This window comes from Ammodytes marinus (genome assembly GCF_949987685.1).
Source record: "Ammodytes marinus genome assembly, chromosome: 3".
Lineage (NCBI taxonomy): Eukaryota > Metazoa > Chordata > Actinopteri > Uranoscopiformes > Ammodytidae > Ammodytes > Ammodytes marinus.
The window spans coordinates 18,234,225-18,254,329 of NC_137232.1; the positions used below are offsets into that span (position 1 = coordinate 18,234,225).

The 20,105-nt window shown below is 39.4% G+C and overlaps 3 protein-coding genes across 4 annotated transcripts; 1 reads left to right on the plus strand and 2 right to left on the minus strand.

The window, feature by feature from the left end:
* Positions 1-1,914: 1,914 nt before the first annotated feature.
* On the plus strand, positions 1,915-3,997 carry LOC307271508 (adenine phosphoribosyltransferase). Its single transcript, XM_080053995.1, has 5 exons — positions 1,915-2,062; positions 2,246-2,339; positions 2,616-2,762; positions 3,618-3,713; positions 3,788-3,997. The coding sequence occupies exons 1-5, from the start codon at positions 1,940-1,942 to the stop codon at positions 3,916-3,918; spliced, it is 591 nt and encodes a 196-aa protein (XP_079910121.1). The 5' UTR covers positions 1,915-1,939; the 3' UTR covers positions 3,919-3,997.
* Positions 3,998-4,119: 122 nt separating this feature from the next.
* Positions 4,120-10,274, minus strand: rab34a (RAB34, member RAS oncogene family a). Of its 2 annotated transcripts, none has more exons than XM_080053725.1 (11): positions 10,056-10,274; positions 8,805-8,921; positions 8,631-8,722; positions 8,469-8,534; positions 7,966-8,067; positions 7,710-7,774; positions 7,501-7,552; positions 7,339-7,420; positions 6,788-6,878; positions 5,702-5,809; positions 4,120-5,611 (listed from the first exon to the last, which is right to left on the minus strand). In XM_080053725.1, the coding sequence occupies exons 2-11, from the start codon at positions 8,877-8,879 to the stop codon at positions 5,544-5,546; spliced, it is 801 nt and encodes a 266-aa protein (XP_079909851.1). In that variant the 5' UTR covers positions 8,880-8,921; positions 10,056-10,274; the 3' UTR covers positions 4,120-5,543. The 2 variants fall into 2 exon arrangements, with proteins under 2 accessions (XP_079909851.1, XP_079909850.1); XM_080053724.1 differs by having other exon boundaries at positions 8,469-8,537.
* Positions 10,275-12,050: 1,776 nt separating this feature from the next.
* On the minus strand, positions 12,051-18,531 carry tlcd1 (TLC domain containing 1). The gene is made up of 4 exons (XM_080025115.1): positions 17,957-18,531; positions 16,987-17,069; positions 15,213-15,295; positions 12,051-14,350 (listed from the first exon to the last, which is right to left on the minus strand). The coding sequence occupies exons 1-4, from the start codon at positions 18,160-18,162 to the stop codon at positions 13,952-13,954; spliced, it is 771 nt and encodes a 256-aa protein (XP_079881241.1). The 5' UTR covers positions 18,163-18,531; the 3' UTR covers positions 12,051-13,951.
* Positions 18,532-20,105: the final 1,574 nt, after the last annotated feature.

The window sequence follows — 20,105 nt, forward strand, 5'->3', positions numbered from 1 at the left end:
GTTGCTGCACTTTTTTTTTTACCTTTACTTTATTAAGAAAACATGTTACATGCATGTAAGTTAAAGATCTGTGTCTTAATGCCTGACATCTGACATAATGTGATTTACTTATTAGACCAACTCTCATTGAAACAAGAGTAAAAGGAAAAATGATGCACAGTAAAGTCTGCTATCTGTGAACAAGTGACTAAGGGTAAGGGCCCGGTTAAAAGAAAAAACTAGGTTGGGTTTCTAATCAGGCCAGTGTTTTGTCACATGGCTGGTCTTACAGGGAGCTCTAGAGGCGGAGATCCTGCCTACTCAAGGCGCTGAAATCGGATTGTTGGAAGGCGGAGAGAAATGATGTAAAATCAGCAGAGGCAACATTCGACCAAATCTTGAAAAAAAGAAAAAAAAAACTACAGGAGGGTCATAATCCTGCTGTTGAACACTGTTTGTTCTTGTTTGGGTTAATGGAGCCCTTTCAAAATGTTTATTACAAGAATGGATCAAATGACAATGTATAATGTGGCCTGTAATGAATCCACCCAGGAAAAAAGTTCTAAAAACCAACTGCATTAGCTACCCTGCTGACAGATGTTAGAAGAAGAGGAAATATGGTACTTATTTTGACCATGTAGAAGACGCAAAGCTCCAAATAAATGCCAATGTTGTGCCATTAAGGCTGGGTGTGTAAATGAGCACCTGTTTGCAGGTTCAAGCCTTTCTCCAGAAGATTTAAAACCATTTAAATCCATCAACATGACATGAGCTCATACAACACTATAAGTCAGACATTTTATTATCATCCCAGATTACTACCTTATACATTTTGTCAGTAAGCAAACATTGTTAAATTTTTATATATATTTTTTTAACATCAAACATATTTTTCAGTGAATTCATGTGGTTCAAAACCAATCTATGGGAAAGCACAGTTTCTGTTGGCCGGAAAGGTCAACGCTCAGTCCTTAGCTCAGCTTGAAATCCGTTGCTCAAAGCTTGGATGAAATGTACAATCCCTGTATTTAATAACTGTAATAATCTTTCTACTTTTACAGCTGGGAAATATGCTGTGAGTACAGTTGGACGATAGATTTTGTTGCTACAGTGGTGAACATGATCACCACCTGAGCTTATTTAGACACAGATCCTTTGCTGTTTCTGAAATACTGGAGTCAAAAACATGCCGCTCTGAGCAGCACTTGGAATAACAAACCCCAGGCATGCATGGATAAAAAATGTATAGGATCATAAGTCACAGATTCTCCTTTCAAACGTTGATACTCAATGTGAGTTTGTCAATTACCAACTGTGACTCCCGCAAGTCTGAAGTCTCTACAAATTAGTTTTCAGTTTAGGCTTGTAGCGAATGCCCAGAGGAGAAGGCCTTTCATTTAGCCTGCACCCTCACCCTGGAATAGCTTGCAGACGGAGCTCACGTTCAGGATCTGTTGACTAGTAGAGTGAATGCAAAGCTGTTGCAAAGACTTTAAATCAATCTATTGGCAGCTGCACATGTCAGTATCAATACTTCCAATGTATTTGCCCCTGTTACACTTTAGCTGCATTTTGACTTGTATTTGTCTCATTGTGAGTGTAATGAATGTTGTTTCTGTCTACTGCTCTCTTTTTTGACCGGGTCTTTTTTGGAAAATAGATTTAAATCTCAATGAGACTTACCTGGTTAAATGAAGGTTAGTAAACAAAATAAATAAGACATCTCCAGTAAAAATAAGACCCCCTCCCCACCGGAAACTGATATTGCTCACACACACACACACACACACAGACACGCACGCACGCACGCGCACACACACACACACACACACACACACACACACACACACACACACACACACTCTCTCTCTCACACGCACTCTGTCACTGTCTATCTCTGTCTTCAGTCCAGTTCATTCACCACAGATTCTCCCTCTTGCAAACAAGTTGTTTTTTCAAAATGGACATTTTGGCTGTTCCTGCAGACAGACCTAAAGGATGGTACCTTACTGTGATGGCACCCAACACAAAAGGACCAAAGTTTGCCTGGCTGGACCCATCCAGACTGTACTGCAACTCCCAGGTACAAAGGGGGGATTTCTAGTCTCTAGTTTGTTGAGCTATTGATACTGTCACCACTGTCTTCCCTTTCACTGTGCACTGACTAAAATTCATGCAAAACTGCACACAATGTACAAACTATCATGTTCTTAGTTTATATGCACACTTTGCCTTTTGTGCATTTACTTTGTTTGCATTGTGTCAGGCTCTTGCAGACTGTGTCAAAGACCTTCTCAGTCCATTTCACAACGACACCATTGACCTGGTTGCCGGGATAGATGCGATGGGATTCATTCTCGGTAAGAAAACAATTAATTTTAGTTAAGTATTAAAAGTATTAAAACCAGTTTGGTTAAGCTTAGTCACTCTTGTTGCTACTCACTATTTCTATTTTTAAAAGATGAGGCTAGAGTTACATAGAAACCTAACACCTGTGCCAATGATACTAAATTTAGATGGTGTGGCTCTTCAAACAGTCTTTATCAAGTCCAAACTGGGGGTTTGCAACAGAGAGTGATGACTTCTGAGATATTATTACTTCATTTAAGATGAATGTTTCTCGTGTGTTCTTTCAGGGGCGTCTGTTGCCACCACCCTCGGAAAAGGTTTTCTGGCTGTCCGTAAAGCAGGACACCTGTGTGTCGCCACCCAAAACCAAAACTACACCGACTACAGCGGCACAGAAAAGACAATGGAAATAAGACTGGATGTGCTAAAACCAGGTTAATCTTCCGTTTTGTTTCCAATCCTTTAACCATGTTTTGAAGAAAAATAATAATAATTTACCCAGCTGGCAATGTTTGGAGAGCTGTGAGAGCCAACTTTTGAAATACACACACAAAAAAAAGACCTCATGAGAAATCCGTTTTCATTTATATAGCCCATTATCACAAATGTGGTCTTCACAGTCCGTATAATATGACACTTTACAGGGGACAACATATTGAGGAACCTCAGGGAGAAAGGGATCCTTCTCCCAGGACGGACAGATAGTTGCAGATTCCCTCAATAAATGAATTAATGAATTGTTGCAGCTTAAAAATCCACCTAACCCTGAACAATACATAATCCAAATTAAAACCACAGGTGTCATTTTATTTCCCTGTGAAAGAGCACCCTCTAGTGTTAATGTGTGAATCAAAGATCAAGTAGATATTGCCCTTATGTTTATTTTCTTTTAATGACAGAAGAGAATCTGGGGATTTGATGTTCTCTTTTAAGTTTTCACAGTACTATGTGAATACTTACAGCAGTAGCAGAAGGAGGTACATGTTATAGTTAGAATTCATTTTCATTATTTACACTTTTTTTGTGTGCAAATTTGCATTAAACCAGTATATGTTAACGCTCCATTTTCAAATAATGCATTTGTTTTATTTTGTACCAGATACATTTAAAATGCTTTATCTCTAATCTCTAAAACCCTCTAATTTATTTTAATTTTATTTAAATTGATAAAATTAAAGATTTTCTTGACTAGGTCACTAACCATGACAACACTTCAATAACTGGATCCTTCAAGAAAAAAAGTATTCAGTGTATGTAAGCAGCTTAATATTTGTCTCACCTTCCTGCAGGAATGAGGGTGCTGTTAGTGGACCAATGGATAGAGACTGGAGGCACTATGAAGGCTGCCATCCAGCTGGTGGAGAGACTCGGAGCCACTGTCGTAGGTCAGTCTAAAATGGTTGTGTTATAACTCCACAAAGCACAGATTTTAATGTCAATCTCACATGGTTTCATGCAGGTGTTGCAGCTGTGGCCATCGAGAACACAGAAGGAGGAAAGTGGATTAAAGAAAACTACAAATACTCTCACTGCGTCCCCAAAGAGATGCAGCTTTTTGTTGACCAGAAGAGTCTTAATAACTTAAACTAAATCATTTGTTAAAGCTCCACTAAACAAGAAAAGGGAATAGTGAACCTCCAGACTGAGATGATCAAGAAATAGTTTTATCTGCTTAGGCATGTATTGTTTTCTAATGAATTAGGGGAAATCCCTGAAGCTTTTTTAAATATAAATCTATACTGTGATTTCAAATAAAAGAAAATAAAAGTATGTGTATTTATTTTATTTTATTACATGTACAGTAAATCATACCATAAAAAGTTAGACAGAAAATGAAATATTCATACACACTTTTACAGCTTTCGATCTCAAAGTTATACCAATTCAGTCATTGACTGTGAACAAAAAGCAGAACGTACCTATGAAGCATACAATACAGATAAATAAAAAGGGTAAGTGTCTACTGCAATTGTTCTCAACCTGGAGGTTGGTACCCCCACAAAAGGGGTCAACGGATAAATATAAAGGGTCCTCGACATGGTTGCAGTTCTTGTCGATTTCTTAGACACGCTTAATGAAACTGGGAGCTACTTGACTGTCATCACCACACAGCAAAGTTCTTATGTAAATGTGTTAACGTAGTTTCACCAATTTTCCAGATACTTTTTTCATAACAGTTAACACAGATCCCATTGAAAGACATCAAATGTTTTGGATAAACTGTCTTTAACAAAAGGAGAACATGTTTATTTCATTTATAATTATAGTATTTCCTCACACTGGAGAAGGAAAAACAGTACAAAAGCATGAACGTCCTAATTTGAAAACCTGCACACACAAAAATGTAAATTCCTGCATGAAACATAACAGAAAACATTTGTAAAAAGTGTAAAAGTAAAGGTGCTTCTTGTCTTTTGTAAATCATCATTTGATAAAAAAAAATACAATGTATATCTGCATTTTATTTTTTGTTGTGCATTGTGTAAGGATTAAATAAAGGAATATATTGATTTGACAACATGTTTTTTTTTGTAAAGTAAATATTTGATTTTGATCCAAGGTATTGTGAATGTGAGAGCATTCCCCAAACAAACGGTATCATTGTTGGCCACAGTCTTTCAGTTTAGTCCTGTAGGTCAACTGTTTGGAAAATGTCAATTCTGAATGGACAAAAGCGTTTAAGCAATTGAGAACAACTGCAACCGGATAGGGTCTGTTTGCATTTTTTACTCCTTGTAGAGAGTTTGGAAACCCCCGATTTACAAAATGATGAGGAAAAAATGAAAGAGTCATTTTAAAACAGAGGTACAACATAGTGTGTCAAGAAAAATCCTATCTGTTAAACAAACTACAGCAGCAGGACGGAATATTTAATTCAAGCCCCAAGTTAAGCATACACACGTACATCGTTCAACAGTCATTCTTTGGCATCTCTGTGGCACCACAACAGTCGTCTTTGTCACCCTGTAACTCCACACAAGTTAAGACTGAGCAACACCACAAGAATCTACATCCCACAGAGAGAAAAACTCTTTCTTAGGCCAGGAAAAACTCAACCCAAACATGTCAAGAAGTAAAACTCCCTCCTCTTTCGACCACAGAAAATCCCTCCCAACGAGCTGGAGAGCAGCCACAGTCTTTTTCCACAGAAAACAAAAAATCTGCAAATTCAGTCGGCACCTCACACCTCTCACTTTAAACACCTCCTTCCCTCTTTAGTGACAGCAGTTCGGCTGTTTCTTCTTCGATGTAGCGTACAGATTGTTTGGCGTGCTGTTAATCCCTGGAAACAAATGATAATTTCGGAGTTAATTAAACTATGTGACTGATGAGATCTATTTCCTACAGAGAGATTTTTTATTTGGATACTCACTGACAACGTCCCCGATTTGCCTCGGTCCACTTTTCTCCAACTCGGCGAGAACGTTGGTCTCAAATGCCAACGATGCAACTCGAAAGAAAAACTCTTTCACGTTTTCCCCTGCAGCATGGAAGATACACAGATCAGTGAGCGACTGTACGGAAGTTCAATGTTTATGTTATGTTAGACATTCTAAAGCTCTGCGGCTCCTGGCATTGCTGTTTTATATTATACAGAGATTTCCCTTGATTTTCAGTGTAAGTAATGAGCATGCATTAAAATGAAGCTTAACTCTGTCGAGCTGGCAGCTTGTTCAAGATATTATTTTTATTTTTTATCCCAATTAAACACAGGACTCTCTGGCATAATGAAACAATCATATTAGTTACATTTACGGTTCAACTTGTTCCTGTGAAATCAGGATTTAGCCGTCATTATGGCAGACAGCTCATATAATACTACATTACCCATAAGCCATAGAGAAGATTCCAGTTAGAGGGGCGAATCAGAGCGGTAGTGATTTCAGATGCTTTTCTTGTTGCAGTGGTTGTGATGTCATTGTTGTTTATTTGATCAAATTCAAAGTAACCTGATTGAAGACGCAAATTACAGTATCAATTGTAATCTTAATCACTTGTGTCAGAATTTTAAACTTGGCGATTAGATGTTTCTGGACGAAATGCATAGTGGGAGTGTCAGTTAACTTATCCCACACAATGTCTAGTGCTCACATGCTTGTACTGTACCATTGGCTTCTTCAATACCAGAAATAAATCTTGTGGACTGACGATTTCAATTGGGAACATTGTCTCCGTCTATCCACACATAAGGTTTCTTTAAACTTTCAAATTGTTTCTAAAAATAGGCCTGGTTACAAAGAGTGCATATGGCAAAATGCATGTATTTGACAGATCTTTTTAAGAGTAAATCTATCTGACAACAAAATGATGATATAGAATATAAATCTGGAGTATGGAAGGATTAAAAGACATCCCGCTGCTCAGACCGTCCATTTAACAGAAAGAACAAATATAGAACCTTTCCCATTTTCTGACCCTTTCACTGGCCATTTCCATGTATCTAAATCCAAACACTCACCCGTCAGTGAAGACACCGCCCAGTATTCTGCGCTGATCTCTTGTGCTATTTTGATGGCGTCTTGTTCGATCTGAGAATACTGAGCAGGAGACTGTCGGAGGAACCAGAGACAACCCAGTTAGATATAGTCACTGTAAACTGAATTTCTTTGGGTTTTGGTTTGGTCACGCAAAACAAGATATTTAATAATGTCATCTTGGTTTCAGGGAAATTATGATATTGTTTTTTGGTGACAACAAAAACCCCAGCAAAGAAATCAGAATGAGAAAATAAAAATAAATAAAACATAAATAACTTGACATAGAAAAGTAGCCGAAGTAAACTCTAAATGGTAAACGATGCTCCTAACTTTCCACCACTGCTCAAATACAGCTACACATGTTGTCCTAAAAATGTCCTCCATGTCAATTATTTCAACCTCTCTCAAACTACATTCCAGAGGTTTCAGCTGCTGGCACAACTCCAAACAACTGACATTTGATTCCAATAAAAAAAAAGACACCATTCTCACAGGGTTGTCCACTTTAAATAGTAAAAAAAAAAAGACTTACGCTTAGGTCTTTCTTTGTGCCAACGAGGAAAAGCTGAACGGCAGTGGGATCATTCTCTTTCAAAGCGTCTTCCAGCCACTGCCTGCAGACAGAAAAAAGCCACTTGTAAATCCCTCCACAGGGCAGGAAACACTGACACACACTTCCCATGAACAAGCTTACCTCACGTGGCCCAAAGATGCAACATCGGTCACATCGAAGGCGATTATCACGACTGGAAGAAAATGAAAAAATGCTTGAGTGCTAGCATTTTAGCGATTGAATGCAGCTGTAATATATACACAGCTTCTTGTCCTCTCTTGACATAGATTATCTTTGGTTTTTTAATATATTTTTGTATTTGTTTTCTGACCAAACCACAAATCTCTCACCCTGGGCTCCTCTGTAATACGTAGAAGCAATGCACTTGAACCTCTCCTGGCCTGCAGTGTCCCAGCTGTGAGAGAGAGACACACACACACACACACACACACACACACACACACACACACACACACACACACACACACACACACACACACACACACACACACACACACACACACACACACACACACACACAGGTGAGCTTCTTCACAACAGACAGACTCAGTTTACTCACTTTGACATAAAAAAATGCAGACTTACAGCTGTAGGCTGAAGGGAACGCCGAGCACCTCAAACCGCTCCATCTCAAAGTCGACACCGATCGTTGCTTTGTAGTTCTTGTCAAAAGCATCTTTGCAAAATCTGAAAAACACAAAAAATAAATCTTCTGAGTCAAGATAGCAGTAGTCTTCTACTGGAGTTAAACTACAAGTACCATACTGAAAATACTCCGCTACCAATAAAAAACTGTTGGATAGTTTTATCTGTAGCACAGTATCATATTTGACAAATTTCGGAAATGTTATGTTTGTAATGTAATGTCAATTCTTAAGATCTGAAGAGTAACTCATAATTTCAATAATGTAAAAGTACCTCAATTACAGTATAATATGATCCATACAGATTTATAATTTCTACAATATTGGATAATGAAAATGTTAATGGTGCTTTCTAGAAGAGAATTGTTCTTGTAGAAGTTATTTATTTCCCGGAGCTGCACCTTACCCTTCTTTCACATATCAAGGGGCTGTTTAAAAGCTTACCTATTAATCAAACAGGTTTTCCCCACAGCCAGGTCACCCACAACAATGACCTTAGAAATTTTAAATCTGCTGAGGGAGACAATAAGAAAACATAAAATAAATAGTAATTTAAAAAAAACACCAGCTCCGGCATCATTTCGCCTCTGTTTTCTTATTTCTCACCCCACAGTGCCGGTGCGCTGCTGCTGGCAGGCGGTCTTCACCTTGTTGTTGAAATCCCCCTTGGTGTGCATTGCTGCCTCTTTTTTGTAATACTACAAGAAGAAGAAGAAGAAATGGAGGATCTGGAAACTGTTATTTAGTGTCCTTGAATAGGCCTGTAGCACGTGATTTTACCTGAGGGAGCTGAGCGACTACGCGGTCCCTTCGCACAGGAGGAAGGACACTCATGCCTGACACCCGGACGGACATGAAGCTTCCAGATGAATGTTTAGCAGAGGAACATGTGGAGAGCTGGAGAGATGGAGAGAGAGGGAGAGAGATAGAGAGGAAGAAAACAGCATCAACAATCTGAAATTTTTGCTTGTTAAAGCCGTCACCTTATTAGGCCTATGGTGCTTATTTTTCCTGTTGCTGCTGGGATCAACAGATGGTATTTACATCATAGGACGGAACAGAAACAATTACTCTGTTAATAAATGTGTCAATTGTTGATTCATTGTTTAAGTACATTTTAAAGCAAATTATTCTCTGGTTTCAGCTTCTCATATGTTAGGATTTGCTGCTTTTCCCTGTTTCGAATCCTTACAATGGCTACATACATATGTATTTTTTTATGTCTTTTTAATCATTTATATATTAATATTTCAGTCCTCAAAAAGACATTCAATCAAAACACATCAGCCTAGGCTTGGTTAAATATTATTATTTTCTTAGGCATATGAATAGGCTAATTGATCAATGGAAAAAAAAATCTCCTGTGAGATAATGAATATCCCATCTGAACCAAACTAAATGTAAAAACCTGTGGCATGTATACATATCTATGTTTGTTATTTAATGTATTTAATTATAACCCTTAAATACAAATGAGTCACCACCATACAGGCTACTAAAACATTTGTTCCAAACAGTTCTCCTTTGCCACCATTTTTGTCCTACATATTGTGTTGCCTGGCAACCAGAACATAGACTGTGGGCTACCAACAACATGCACATAGGCTAGCTAGGCTACATCTGCCTCCTGTCAGTCATTAGGCTATAGCTTACAGTTTAGATACTAAGAAAATATTTGTTTCTCCATGATGAGCACGTATAGAGAGCCAGACCAGACAGCTGTAATCACTGCTGATCCACTTACTGCAGATCTGTTTTAATCCTATTGTTCATCAGAGCTGCTGCATCTGCTGTAGAATACGAACCGAAGACTAATTTCAGAGGTTTGCTTTGATCCACCATAACACTCAAACCAGGCAACTTTATAACTCAATTTGACATTCAATCCATCTAAAGTGGCCTATCCTATACTGTTGTATCTCAGTAATGCCACGTTAAGAGTCAAAACACAAAGCATGTGTAGGCCTATAAAGTTGAATAGGCTTCTTCTTTCTTTTTTTAACAGCGTGTTTGCGGTGTGAAAGACGTTACCTCGGCGAGATGGGACGCTCAAGTTTCCTCTCCTCTCCGGTGTTTCGGCTACAAAACAGTTGGTTATGCCTTCCGCTGATGCTTAGTTCTTATTGTAATGTATACCCATCCGAGCTCATAGTTGAGTTTTTAAAGGTTGAGTTTGCGGTGAACAGAGCTCAAGTCGATCCGCGGAAGTTTTGGGGGAGACGAGCAGCAGACTGGGACCCGCTGCTGACTCAGATCCCTGGACTCTTTTTTTTTCCTCCTTTTCTTTCCTCCCACATTTTCTCTGCTCGGTCCCCTGCTGGAGGAAATTAGGAAATAGCCTACATGGTCTGTCTCTATTTCCTTCAGTTTTTAGCCCCTGCATAACTTTTTACACTAAGCCTATCTGTTAGCCTAGCCTACTGCTCTTTTTGTCAAACTAAACAGTAAAGGTAAGAGTAGGCTAATGCTTATAAAGTGAGGCCGTTCTTTGGTGAATATCAGTAAAATATTTTGCAAAAATACTGCATAACCTAGGCCTACATTATTTCATAAAGTTACTGTTTCAATTTGTGTGTGTGTGTGTGTGTGTGTGTGTGTGTGTGTGTGTGTGTGTGTGTGTGTGTGTGTGTGTGTGTGTGTGTGTGTGTGTAGGCCTAAGTCCTTGTTTTTGCAACAAAGGAAACAAAATAATTTTTTTGTAACTTTGTTGTTTCCTGTCCGTCAATTAAATATGTCGACGGTAGAGGGCGCTCAACACAACTGTAAAACAATGACATAGGCTACTGTATTAATATTGAATAGGCTATAAAGACATTATTTTTAAAAATATGAACATGATGCAGATTTGTATTATCATCCAAACTTCAAATATTTAGACTACTTATTATTTAACTAATTAGCCTAAATTTTTAGTTCATTTGAACAGAATGTAAATTTGCTTTAGGCCTAGGCCTACTGCCAGGTTGCCCTTGAGCAGTGTTGGAAACCAATTTAAATTTTGAGTTACTGGGATTAATTGAGGCTAATATGAGGCCCATTAAGTTAGTAACATGTAAGGGCTAATGCAAATGCAATATAAAGTCTCTGTCCTTCTACCCTTTTAAAGTTTATAATGTTCAGTTGTTGTGGACATTTTTGGAAATGCAATCTGTATTTTTATTACTAAAGTCATAATTAAGATGGTGCTTATCAGAATATTAGAAACCGGTCTGCAGTCTGCTACAAAACAACCACTAATTATGACCTCATTGATACAACACATAATTGAATGAACAACTGAACTGAATTAGATGGGTCTTCATGGCCAAGCTGTTGTATTAGATTGCATTAGATTGGGGACAAAGGTAGCCTATACTTGTAAAAGTGGCCTGTGAGTATGAGAGAGTTTGTGGATCACTGTAATGTTCTTTATGTCCATATAGTTTTAGATATGTTAGCCTGTGACTCCTCACAAATAAACATTGTTTGGATGTGTGTCTCCATGCCACGTTTTAGATGTCTGAGATGTTGGCAGTTACACTTTTTATCCAATATTTCACAAAAAAAATCAGGAGATTTGAGAAATGTAAAACAAATAAAAAAAAATTGTATTAAAAATACATATAGGAAAACCTCTCTTCCCCTCAGATTTATATTTTTACCCTTTGGAGCAGGGGACCCTCAGGTTGGGAAACAAGGCACTAAACTAAGTGTATAAAGAAGTGGTGTAGTCATCAAGATCAGTTTTGGTCCCGAGACCGGCTTGGTCTCCCTCTTAAAGGAAGAGGCCTTGGATATTATTTTAAGGCCTGCCTTAACAACTGCCAAGGATTTGACCAAATTGCCTATATGCATGATTACCGGTACTTGTAACGGATTATTTGACATTGACTTTTACTTCAGTACAGGATATGAAAGCATTACCAGGCATCTCTCCTGCGTGAATGTGGCTACATGAATGTGAAACAGAGGAAACAAATACATAAAACCTTCCTTCATAAGTAGAGTCAGATTATAAAAAAACATACATCAACAACCCTGTGATTTTTAAATACCCTTTTTAATTCATTGCAACACTCAACCATCCAAACATGGGGCTCCTAAAAAAAACAAATGTCACTTTAACACAAGATACATCATTGTGGTCATGGTCTCAGAAATCTCATTACTTGGCCAAGCTTTAACAACAGCATACAGATATAATTCTACATTATAACTATACACCCCCCTATAGGTAGGCTACATTAAATGTATATACTTTGTTTTGAAAAAGGCACTGTGGGAAAGGCACTGAAGCACAGATCAGACACGTCCAAACTATTAACGTGTCTGTTTTGACTTGCGTGGCGTGGGCTGACATAGTAAATGAAATGTACTGATCTTTTTTTTTTATATACCGTCATCACGAATGATACATGGGATTATTAGGATTATCATATAAAATCCATGTGTGTGAGCATATGGTATATGACCCACATCTGGCACATTTAAGGTAAAGCTGTGGTTAATTATTTTTGCCCCTGATGAGTCCCAGACCTGGTCCATAACATAAACACCACACATATGGGCCATATGCTAGGGCGTCATTCAAGGCCAAGCGAACTACAAATGTGGGCCACATAAGGTCCATAAATTCAATGCTATCTGGGCGTTTATGGCGTTTACTTGTATTACAATTTGAAATATACCAAAAAGGAATGCACATTTTGACAAAATTATAGGAAGGTCTTCATTCAATATCCTAATAAAAAAATCTGTAAAAGTATTACACATTATACTGTGGGGCTTACTCTTCCATTACTCCACATCAAGTCTAACTACTCACGACGCAACATCAGAACTGATTGTGCTGCCTGCTCATTGTGAAAGGTTTCTCACTTGCAAGATGAGCTCAGTTATCACTGTTAGATGCCAGGAAGATCAAGCTTCAGCCCGGCTTAGGTCCAACACCAACATATTTAATATGAGAGCCATAAAGTGTGCTAAAGTCCTGCCTGTTACCAGATGAAGTGGAGCTTGTGTTTTATGATACAGTTCAGTCACAGCTCAACATCCCTTCAGCCACAAATGGCGTCATGGAGAGAGAGGTAGAAAGAGGCCGAATTGTATAAGCTATGTATGTATGCTGATAAAATGCTAAATCCAATGTCAGAAAATCGTAGACCAAGAAAGGGGGAAACACAGTGCTCCCCAGACAAATGTTATAGATATGGCAACGTACAGCTGTCAGCTAAGACTGTTAGCAACTTCTAAAATCCAATTTTAAATGTATGTGTTGAACTATTTATCACACATGTTTTTTTTTGTATATATTTATCACAATAGGAATAATTTTTGGATTGCGTTTATCCTCTTTCTTACTGAGCTTTTGATGAGAAGATTGATACAACCTTTGTACACAGCCAGCTAGCTTGGTGTAGCAAAAACAACTGTAAACAAGAAGAAACTTGTAGCCTTACTTTATTCACCCTGTTAATAAAACTTTTGGTTTCCTAATTGTTGGTTCACCTGTTTCCAGGCTCTCTGCTAAGCTAAGCTAACCGACTGCTGGCTGTATATTAATATATTCATATGAACAGTGCAGACACAAGATTGGTATCGATCTTCTCATCCAAGTCATCTTGTAAAGTAATATATTTTTTTAATTCCTTTAAGGTTACTTTAAAATGTAAACCTATTTCAAACATGCTTAAACTAACATCTCAAGCGTTTGAGAAATGTTGCCAGAATTCTGGCCAAATTCCTGTCTTTCCAACATTTCTTAAACGCAGCATTTGAACAAGGCCACACAGGTTAGGTTTTGGGGGAGTTTGTTCTTTGGCAGCAAGACACAACAAGGCAACATTTAGTGGTGAGAAATGGTGTCAGTTGGGTTTTGACAAAAAGACAATGTGTGAACTCTCACCCTAAATATAAAACACAAACATAGTTCGGTAAACCTTCCCAAATCAATCCGTGAGAAACTTTTCGTTGTTGTTGTGCATGCCGTTCTGTCCCACGGAGCCCTTCCTGTGACAGAAGTCAGCACGGAGCAGGCGGTAAAAATATATCAGGATCATAATATTCATCACAAGCATGGAGGCCAGGAAGTATGCGCCATGGTCCAGCCAGTGGTAGTTTTGGAGGATATACCAGGTGAGGTAGAACTGCGTGCACAGACGAAAGAAGACGTACGTGAAGAGGTTGGCGAATTTGTTGATTTGGTACATGGGGGACGACTGAGCGCACGCCAGCTTCAGCATTAGCCTCATGTGCAGGGTGACACTGTTGACCTCTACAAAAAGAGCTAGGACAGCGCCGGCCACATAAAGCTGAGTGTAGAGGGAGTAACTGAAACATAGAATCACCTAAGGAGGAGACAAAAAGAGAGAGGCGTCTTTACAGCTTATCTTTCCTGTGTTTTACTGTTCGTTTTGTATTTAGTTTTGCCTTTTCCTTTCCCCCTGAAGCACTTAGTACATTTGTTTTGACAAGTAGGCCTACTATACAACAGTTCACATATCCATGTATGAAGAAAGCACAGGGTTAAAATTAACTTTTTTTGTAACACTTTTTTGTTCCATCTCCCCCGTTTCAGGATGTTTTTATCCAGTAAAAGATTGATAAAAGTAAAAGATTATTCAGACTAACCGAGACACTGTTACATAAAATACTACAGTTTGTAAACACTGCCATGCTGATAAATACAGAGAGTTTTGGGGAGCCGATAGTCTTAATCAGCTTAGTGTCAACTCATTTGGTGATAGCTTGAATGTAACCGACATTCATTTTTAGGATAAAGTTACGCACTACAGCTTTAAAGTTCAACACAGGGCATTTACAAAACAACCAGATTTGCAACATTTTAACTTTTTCCTGCAAATAATACCTCACTTTCTCTTCTTCTACACACACACACACACACACACACACACACACACACACACACACACACACACACACACACACACACACACACACACACACACACACACACACACACACACACACACACACACACACACACACACACACACACACACACACACACACACACACACACACACACACACACACACACACACACACACACAACCCGCTCAAATCATCCTGACTTCAACTTTGTTCGGTTGAACTGAACATAGTCCCATATATTATCTGAATCAGAAATTAAACCTTGATAGAGCTGCAAAGAAAACATGGGAACATTCACGCTGTCTTAGGTCTTACCACTGCATGATGGATTAAGAATTCCCATGATCCTTTTGCATGTCCTGTCAAGATAATATCACCTGCATCTTGCACAAAGTATCCTATGAGAGGAAGAGAAAAAGACATTACATTACTATTAGTCTTAATGAGCTTAATACTGTAACGACATTCCGCCCATTCACAAGTCCAAGGAGAACAGGAAGTGGTTGGGGTTGAGTATAAAATTACATTTTATTTTTGACTGTTTTTTTATTTTTGTGTAGAGCATTTTAATAAAAAATGTTGCATGCATTTACACATGCAAGAAGTTTGAAGTTTTTCCTTTAAAAACCGTATTATCAATGTATTAAGGCATGCCAGTTTAATTTGCTTTTTTAAGTATGACATGCGTTTTTGACACATAAGGATATGGAGGCATGGTTTCCTTTTGTATGTGATATAAGTAGCACCCAGTGAGCTCATGCAGACTGGGTGCATAAAAGTTCTTACTGCTTGTGAAAAATCTCATGATGAGATTGGTGTGATTTTTCTCACCCGCCTTGCAAAAACATCCTTCATCAAGTTGAACCTACATGCGTAACTTTATGTCCGTCCAAACTACAGCTTGAACAGTGAAGCGAGGACCAAAACAGAAGTTACTGTTAGCACATTAAAGCTGGCTCACTTCGCTGAGGTGACAAAGCAATCAACCAACCACGTAAAGTGATCCGATCTCTGACATGTTTTAAGGTTTTGGCTGAGGTGATATTGTCAGGTGACATTGGTACCGTCAAACAAACAGGTGTGACTTGACAAACCAGACTAATATGTGGTTTCTAGCTGCACCAGTTATGTATTCAAAGTGTCATCCGTTGTTTGGTTGAAGTGTATATGAGATAATGACCACCAACTAATAAAGCATTTATCTAAAGATCAACTTCTTACTGATCATTTTGATTACATCTGATACTACAATGCCAAATTTCCCTTGTTACCCTTGTTTTTTTTAAATCTGTGGACCCGTCAGGACACATTAGGAGTCAATGTTTGTTGAAATAAATAGCGGAGTTACATTTTTCCCTATCTTCATCAGTTTAAGAATGAGCCATCTAAACAATTCAAAACATAACCACGGTTCTTAGACTCTGTAGGCCGAGTTTAGTTGGTGGTATTCAAGTGACAGAGTCCTCTTGTCCCTCTGTATAACTGGCACACTGTGGCTACAGTGAGACACACAGCAACCCTCTATGATCAAGAACACAAACTCCAGTATCAGACACGGTTCGGCCTCGGTGGAGCTGTGAGCTGTTTGTGGTAGTAAGGGCATATCTCCACAGATTTGTGTCTTCATGGCAACACAATGATGCACATACATAAGACCCAACCACATACTGTACCGCACAGCTCAACCAGCGAATCCTTAGTGGATTATATTTGGTATCTATGGTAATTTAGAGGAGACGCCCGCTCATAGTATCAGGTGAGAAGGGCGGATCTTTTTGTTGTTTCTCAGGCAAGCAGTGACTGGAAAGTTGGCGGGAGTAGAAGATAAAGAGAAAATACTCTCTGTCGACACCTTTCCCAGGTTTCCCCATTCATGTGTTGAACTAGCAAGGATTGGTTGATTGACAGACAACTGGCTGATCAACATTGTGTAACCAAGACGTTGGAATGATTATTTGAAAACAATCTGTCTTGTACTCTCTGTTTACCATAAAAAAAATAGTGCATTGTCATTTAGATACCAAAACAATCCAGTTTTACTTGTTCTCTCTTGAATGTGTCGTTATTCTGCATTGATGCATTTACTGACCTGTTGAGACGCAGATGAGCAGGTAGGACAGGGGTGTGTGGTAGGAGTGGATGTTTCTCAACGTATCCGGCAAGGCAAACACGCTGGAGAGGGATACATGTTATGGATTGATGGGATTGGCCTCACTCAGACATACAATTCTTCTTCATTATTTCCTTAAAATACACTCTGACTGCACATTCTTCTTTGCAGCTTCTTGCTGCAGTAGCACACCTCAAAAAGCAAAGGCTTTTCTGTGTCCCCTCCCTGAATAAACATGCCAGGACAGAATTATTGTTAATAAATTACCCATGCCGACATTACTGATTCTCTCACACACACACACACACGTTTTTATTGGTACTACTTTGTGTACCTTTGAACTCTGTCTCAGTGATTGCTAATTCAGATAGTCACATAATTAATTTAGTCAAGTGCAAACAAAGACAGCTTTCAAAAAAATTGAACTTGATCCCACTTCTTAATGTTAAAAGATGAGTCACAAGCACAGTCCCCGCCCCAAAAAATAGTTTCTCTTGCTGCTTTTAGAAGAATCGTTTTGCCAGCAGGTTTTTCCAGTTATGAATGTAGGCTGTTGGTCGAGTAGGCCTAGCCCTGGCTGTTGCTGCTGAATGTCAGGTTCAGAATATTATTTTTTTCTTACTAAAAACATCTGGGCTTCAGCAAAGTTCACCAGTATGTGAAGAGCAATAATAGCTGTATGTGGTTCATACTATACAGTGGCATTTCCCGCCCCAATGAAAAATATCATTGTGTCCCCTCCTCGCCCCTCATCCTGTCTGAACTTGCCCTTCTCCTGGCTGAACCAGACTGTCACTGCTGTGCACACGCATGCACACACACACAAGCGCGCGCGCTTCCTCCCTCCCCCATCCACAACACATCATGTGGACTGTTGGACTGTGAATAAACAATGGTGTCCCAGTGTGGCTTGCTGGACAGACAAACAGATGTGTTGACAGAGACTTACCAGGTCAGGGCCCATGCCGCCGTCAGCAGGGAGTGCACCATTGAGACGCTGAGGTTTCTCCACTTCCACAAACGCAGCTCATTCTGAAACACTACTTTGGGCACGGGCAGCCTCTGAAGCAACCGGTGGGCGACTCTGAAAAGTAGAGAGCACACCAGCACTGACGGGCCTGGGTGACTCTTCAGCACAGGAAGCAGGGCGTCCATCCTCGCTTCCCCACCCCGACTTCTCCTTCTGTCTCTGGGCGCTTGTTCTTATCTATGTAGCTATACCTCCCTCCGTCCTTTCCCGTGGTTCACACTCTAGTCAACGTTTCCTCGGCCCTGTGATGGTGACAGATACGCACGGTATGCAATGGGAGTGTTCTTCCTTGTGCAAAGAGATGATCCTCTGCTTGTTTGTAGATATTTGTATCTCCACAAAACTGATGTCCGACTGATTCTTCAGTTTTTATCTTCACTTTTTCAGCGTTCCGAGCCTGAAGAGAAAGGCTAGGAGGGGATTCTCGAAACAGCTCATTCCAAACACGACTAGGTGTGTCTTCATGAGGCGCCTTGTAATGTTTGGTGCTACTGCTGCTCTCGGCGCGCTTGTGTGTGCAGATTGAAGTGGGAGTGGTGGAGAGGGAGCGTGGGCGGTGCTGCTTCGGCTGCTCCCTTTAACCATGGAAACAAAGAGGAAGAGACAAGGGATCGTATTACGAAAGGAGAAACTGGGTGCCAAACAAAGTTTTGAGTGTTCATGTCGAGAAAAAGCTGTAGGCCTATAATCAGCTGAATTGTAAACTTAAAAAAAAAAGATTGCCAGCAACACGCCTTCAAGCGCGCACGTGACGCACTGTGCGTAAACGTTTCCTCTTTCTACCTCGTGCAGTTAATCAACTCATACTAATAACATGAACCGCTCTATGCCCGCCGCCGGCCGCCCAATATCGCCGCGCTGCGCGAAATACATTGACTCTGTATGTAAACTCGCCGCGCGGCGGAGTGTAGTGTGTTCGCACCTTGAGAATGAGGGCGTGTGTATTATAGCTTAAAAAGTTATAGGCTACACTGCAGTGCCATTGTCCACATTTGTGCGTTTTGGTATTTGGACAAGATAATCCTTAAAGGCCTACTTCACCGGTTTGAATATGAAGGTGTATTGAATTCTGAGATCCTATGTAGTATAAATGTGCGACATTTTTTTAAATCGGTTCATCCTAGCCTGAGAAAAGGCAGAAAGAGTGTTTTTTTTAACCCTATATTTCTCTTTCTCGTGACATCACAGAAAGAGAAATATAGGGTTAAAAAAAAACTTACTTTGTAAATATTACTGTGATGTCTTTTACTGTGACATCACAGTAATATTCACCCCTTTTGAATAATAACAGAAGCTACAGTGGCCTTCAAGGACAAGAACAATTCTAAATTCTAAACAATGCACCTGATGACATTCCAACCAACATGGATGCCTCCATAAGACTTACCTGCTCAATGGACAAAATGTAATATTAACATTTGTAATTCTCCGCTCAGGAGGATAATTCAGATTATTGGCAGAGGTGATTTTACACCAATGATGACATATTTATGTATGAGGATATTGATTTTAGCTAATAAATTACTTAAAATGTTACACAGTGCCCCTTTAACCCTATAATTCTCTTTCTGTGATGTCACGAGAAAGAGAAATATAGGGTTAAAAAAACCCTCTTTCTGCCTTTTCTCAGGCTAGGATGAACCGATTTCAAAAGTACCCAATTAGCAGAATTGCCCCTCCCAGAGTTTTACACTATAGGCTACATTATATTTTCAATCTAATATAAGTTTGCATAAAGGCCTCCCTACTGTTTTTGCTAATTTCTTGTTGACAAATGTCACTATGTTAGGCCCTCCTCAATAAAATTCATAAACTTACTGCAACTGGAATAGTGACTGATTTCACAAACATACCATACATCACCATGTTTATGCTGATGATATACACAAGTAAATGTCCCCCCTTGGCGCAGATACTCTGGTGATTGTCAGAAACTGCTGCTGCACTGCTGACTTTCTGATCCTTTTTTGGCAGAAAAAGTGTCCAGGGTGTTTCCTTCAGCGGAGGACAATAGCTGCTTTTATTCTGATGAGATCTTGAGGAAATGTATTTATCCCCTCTGACTGAC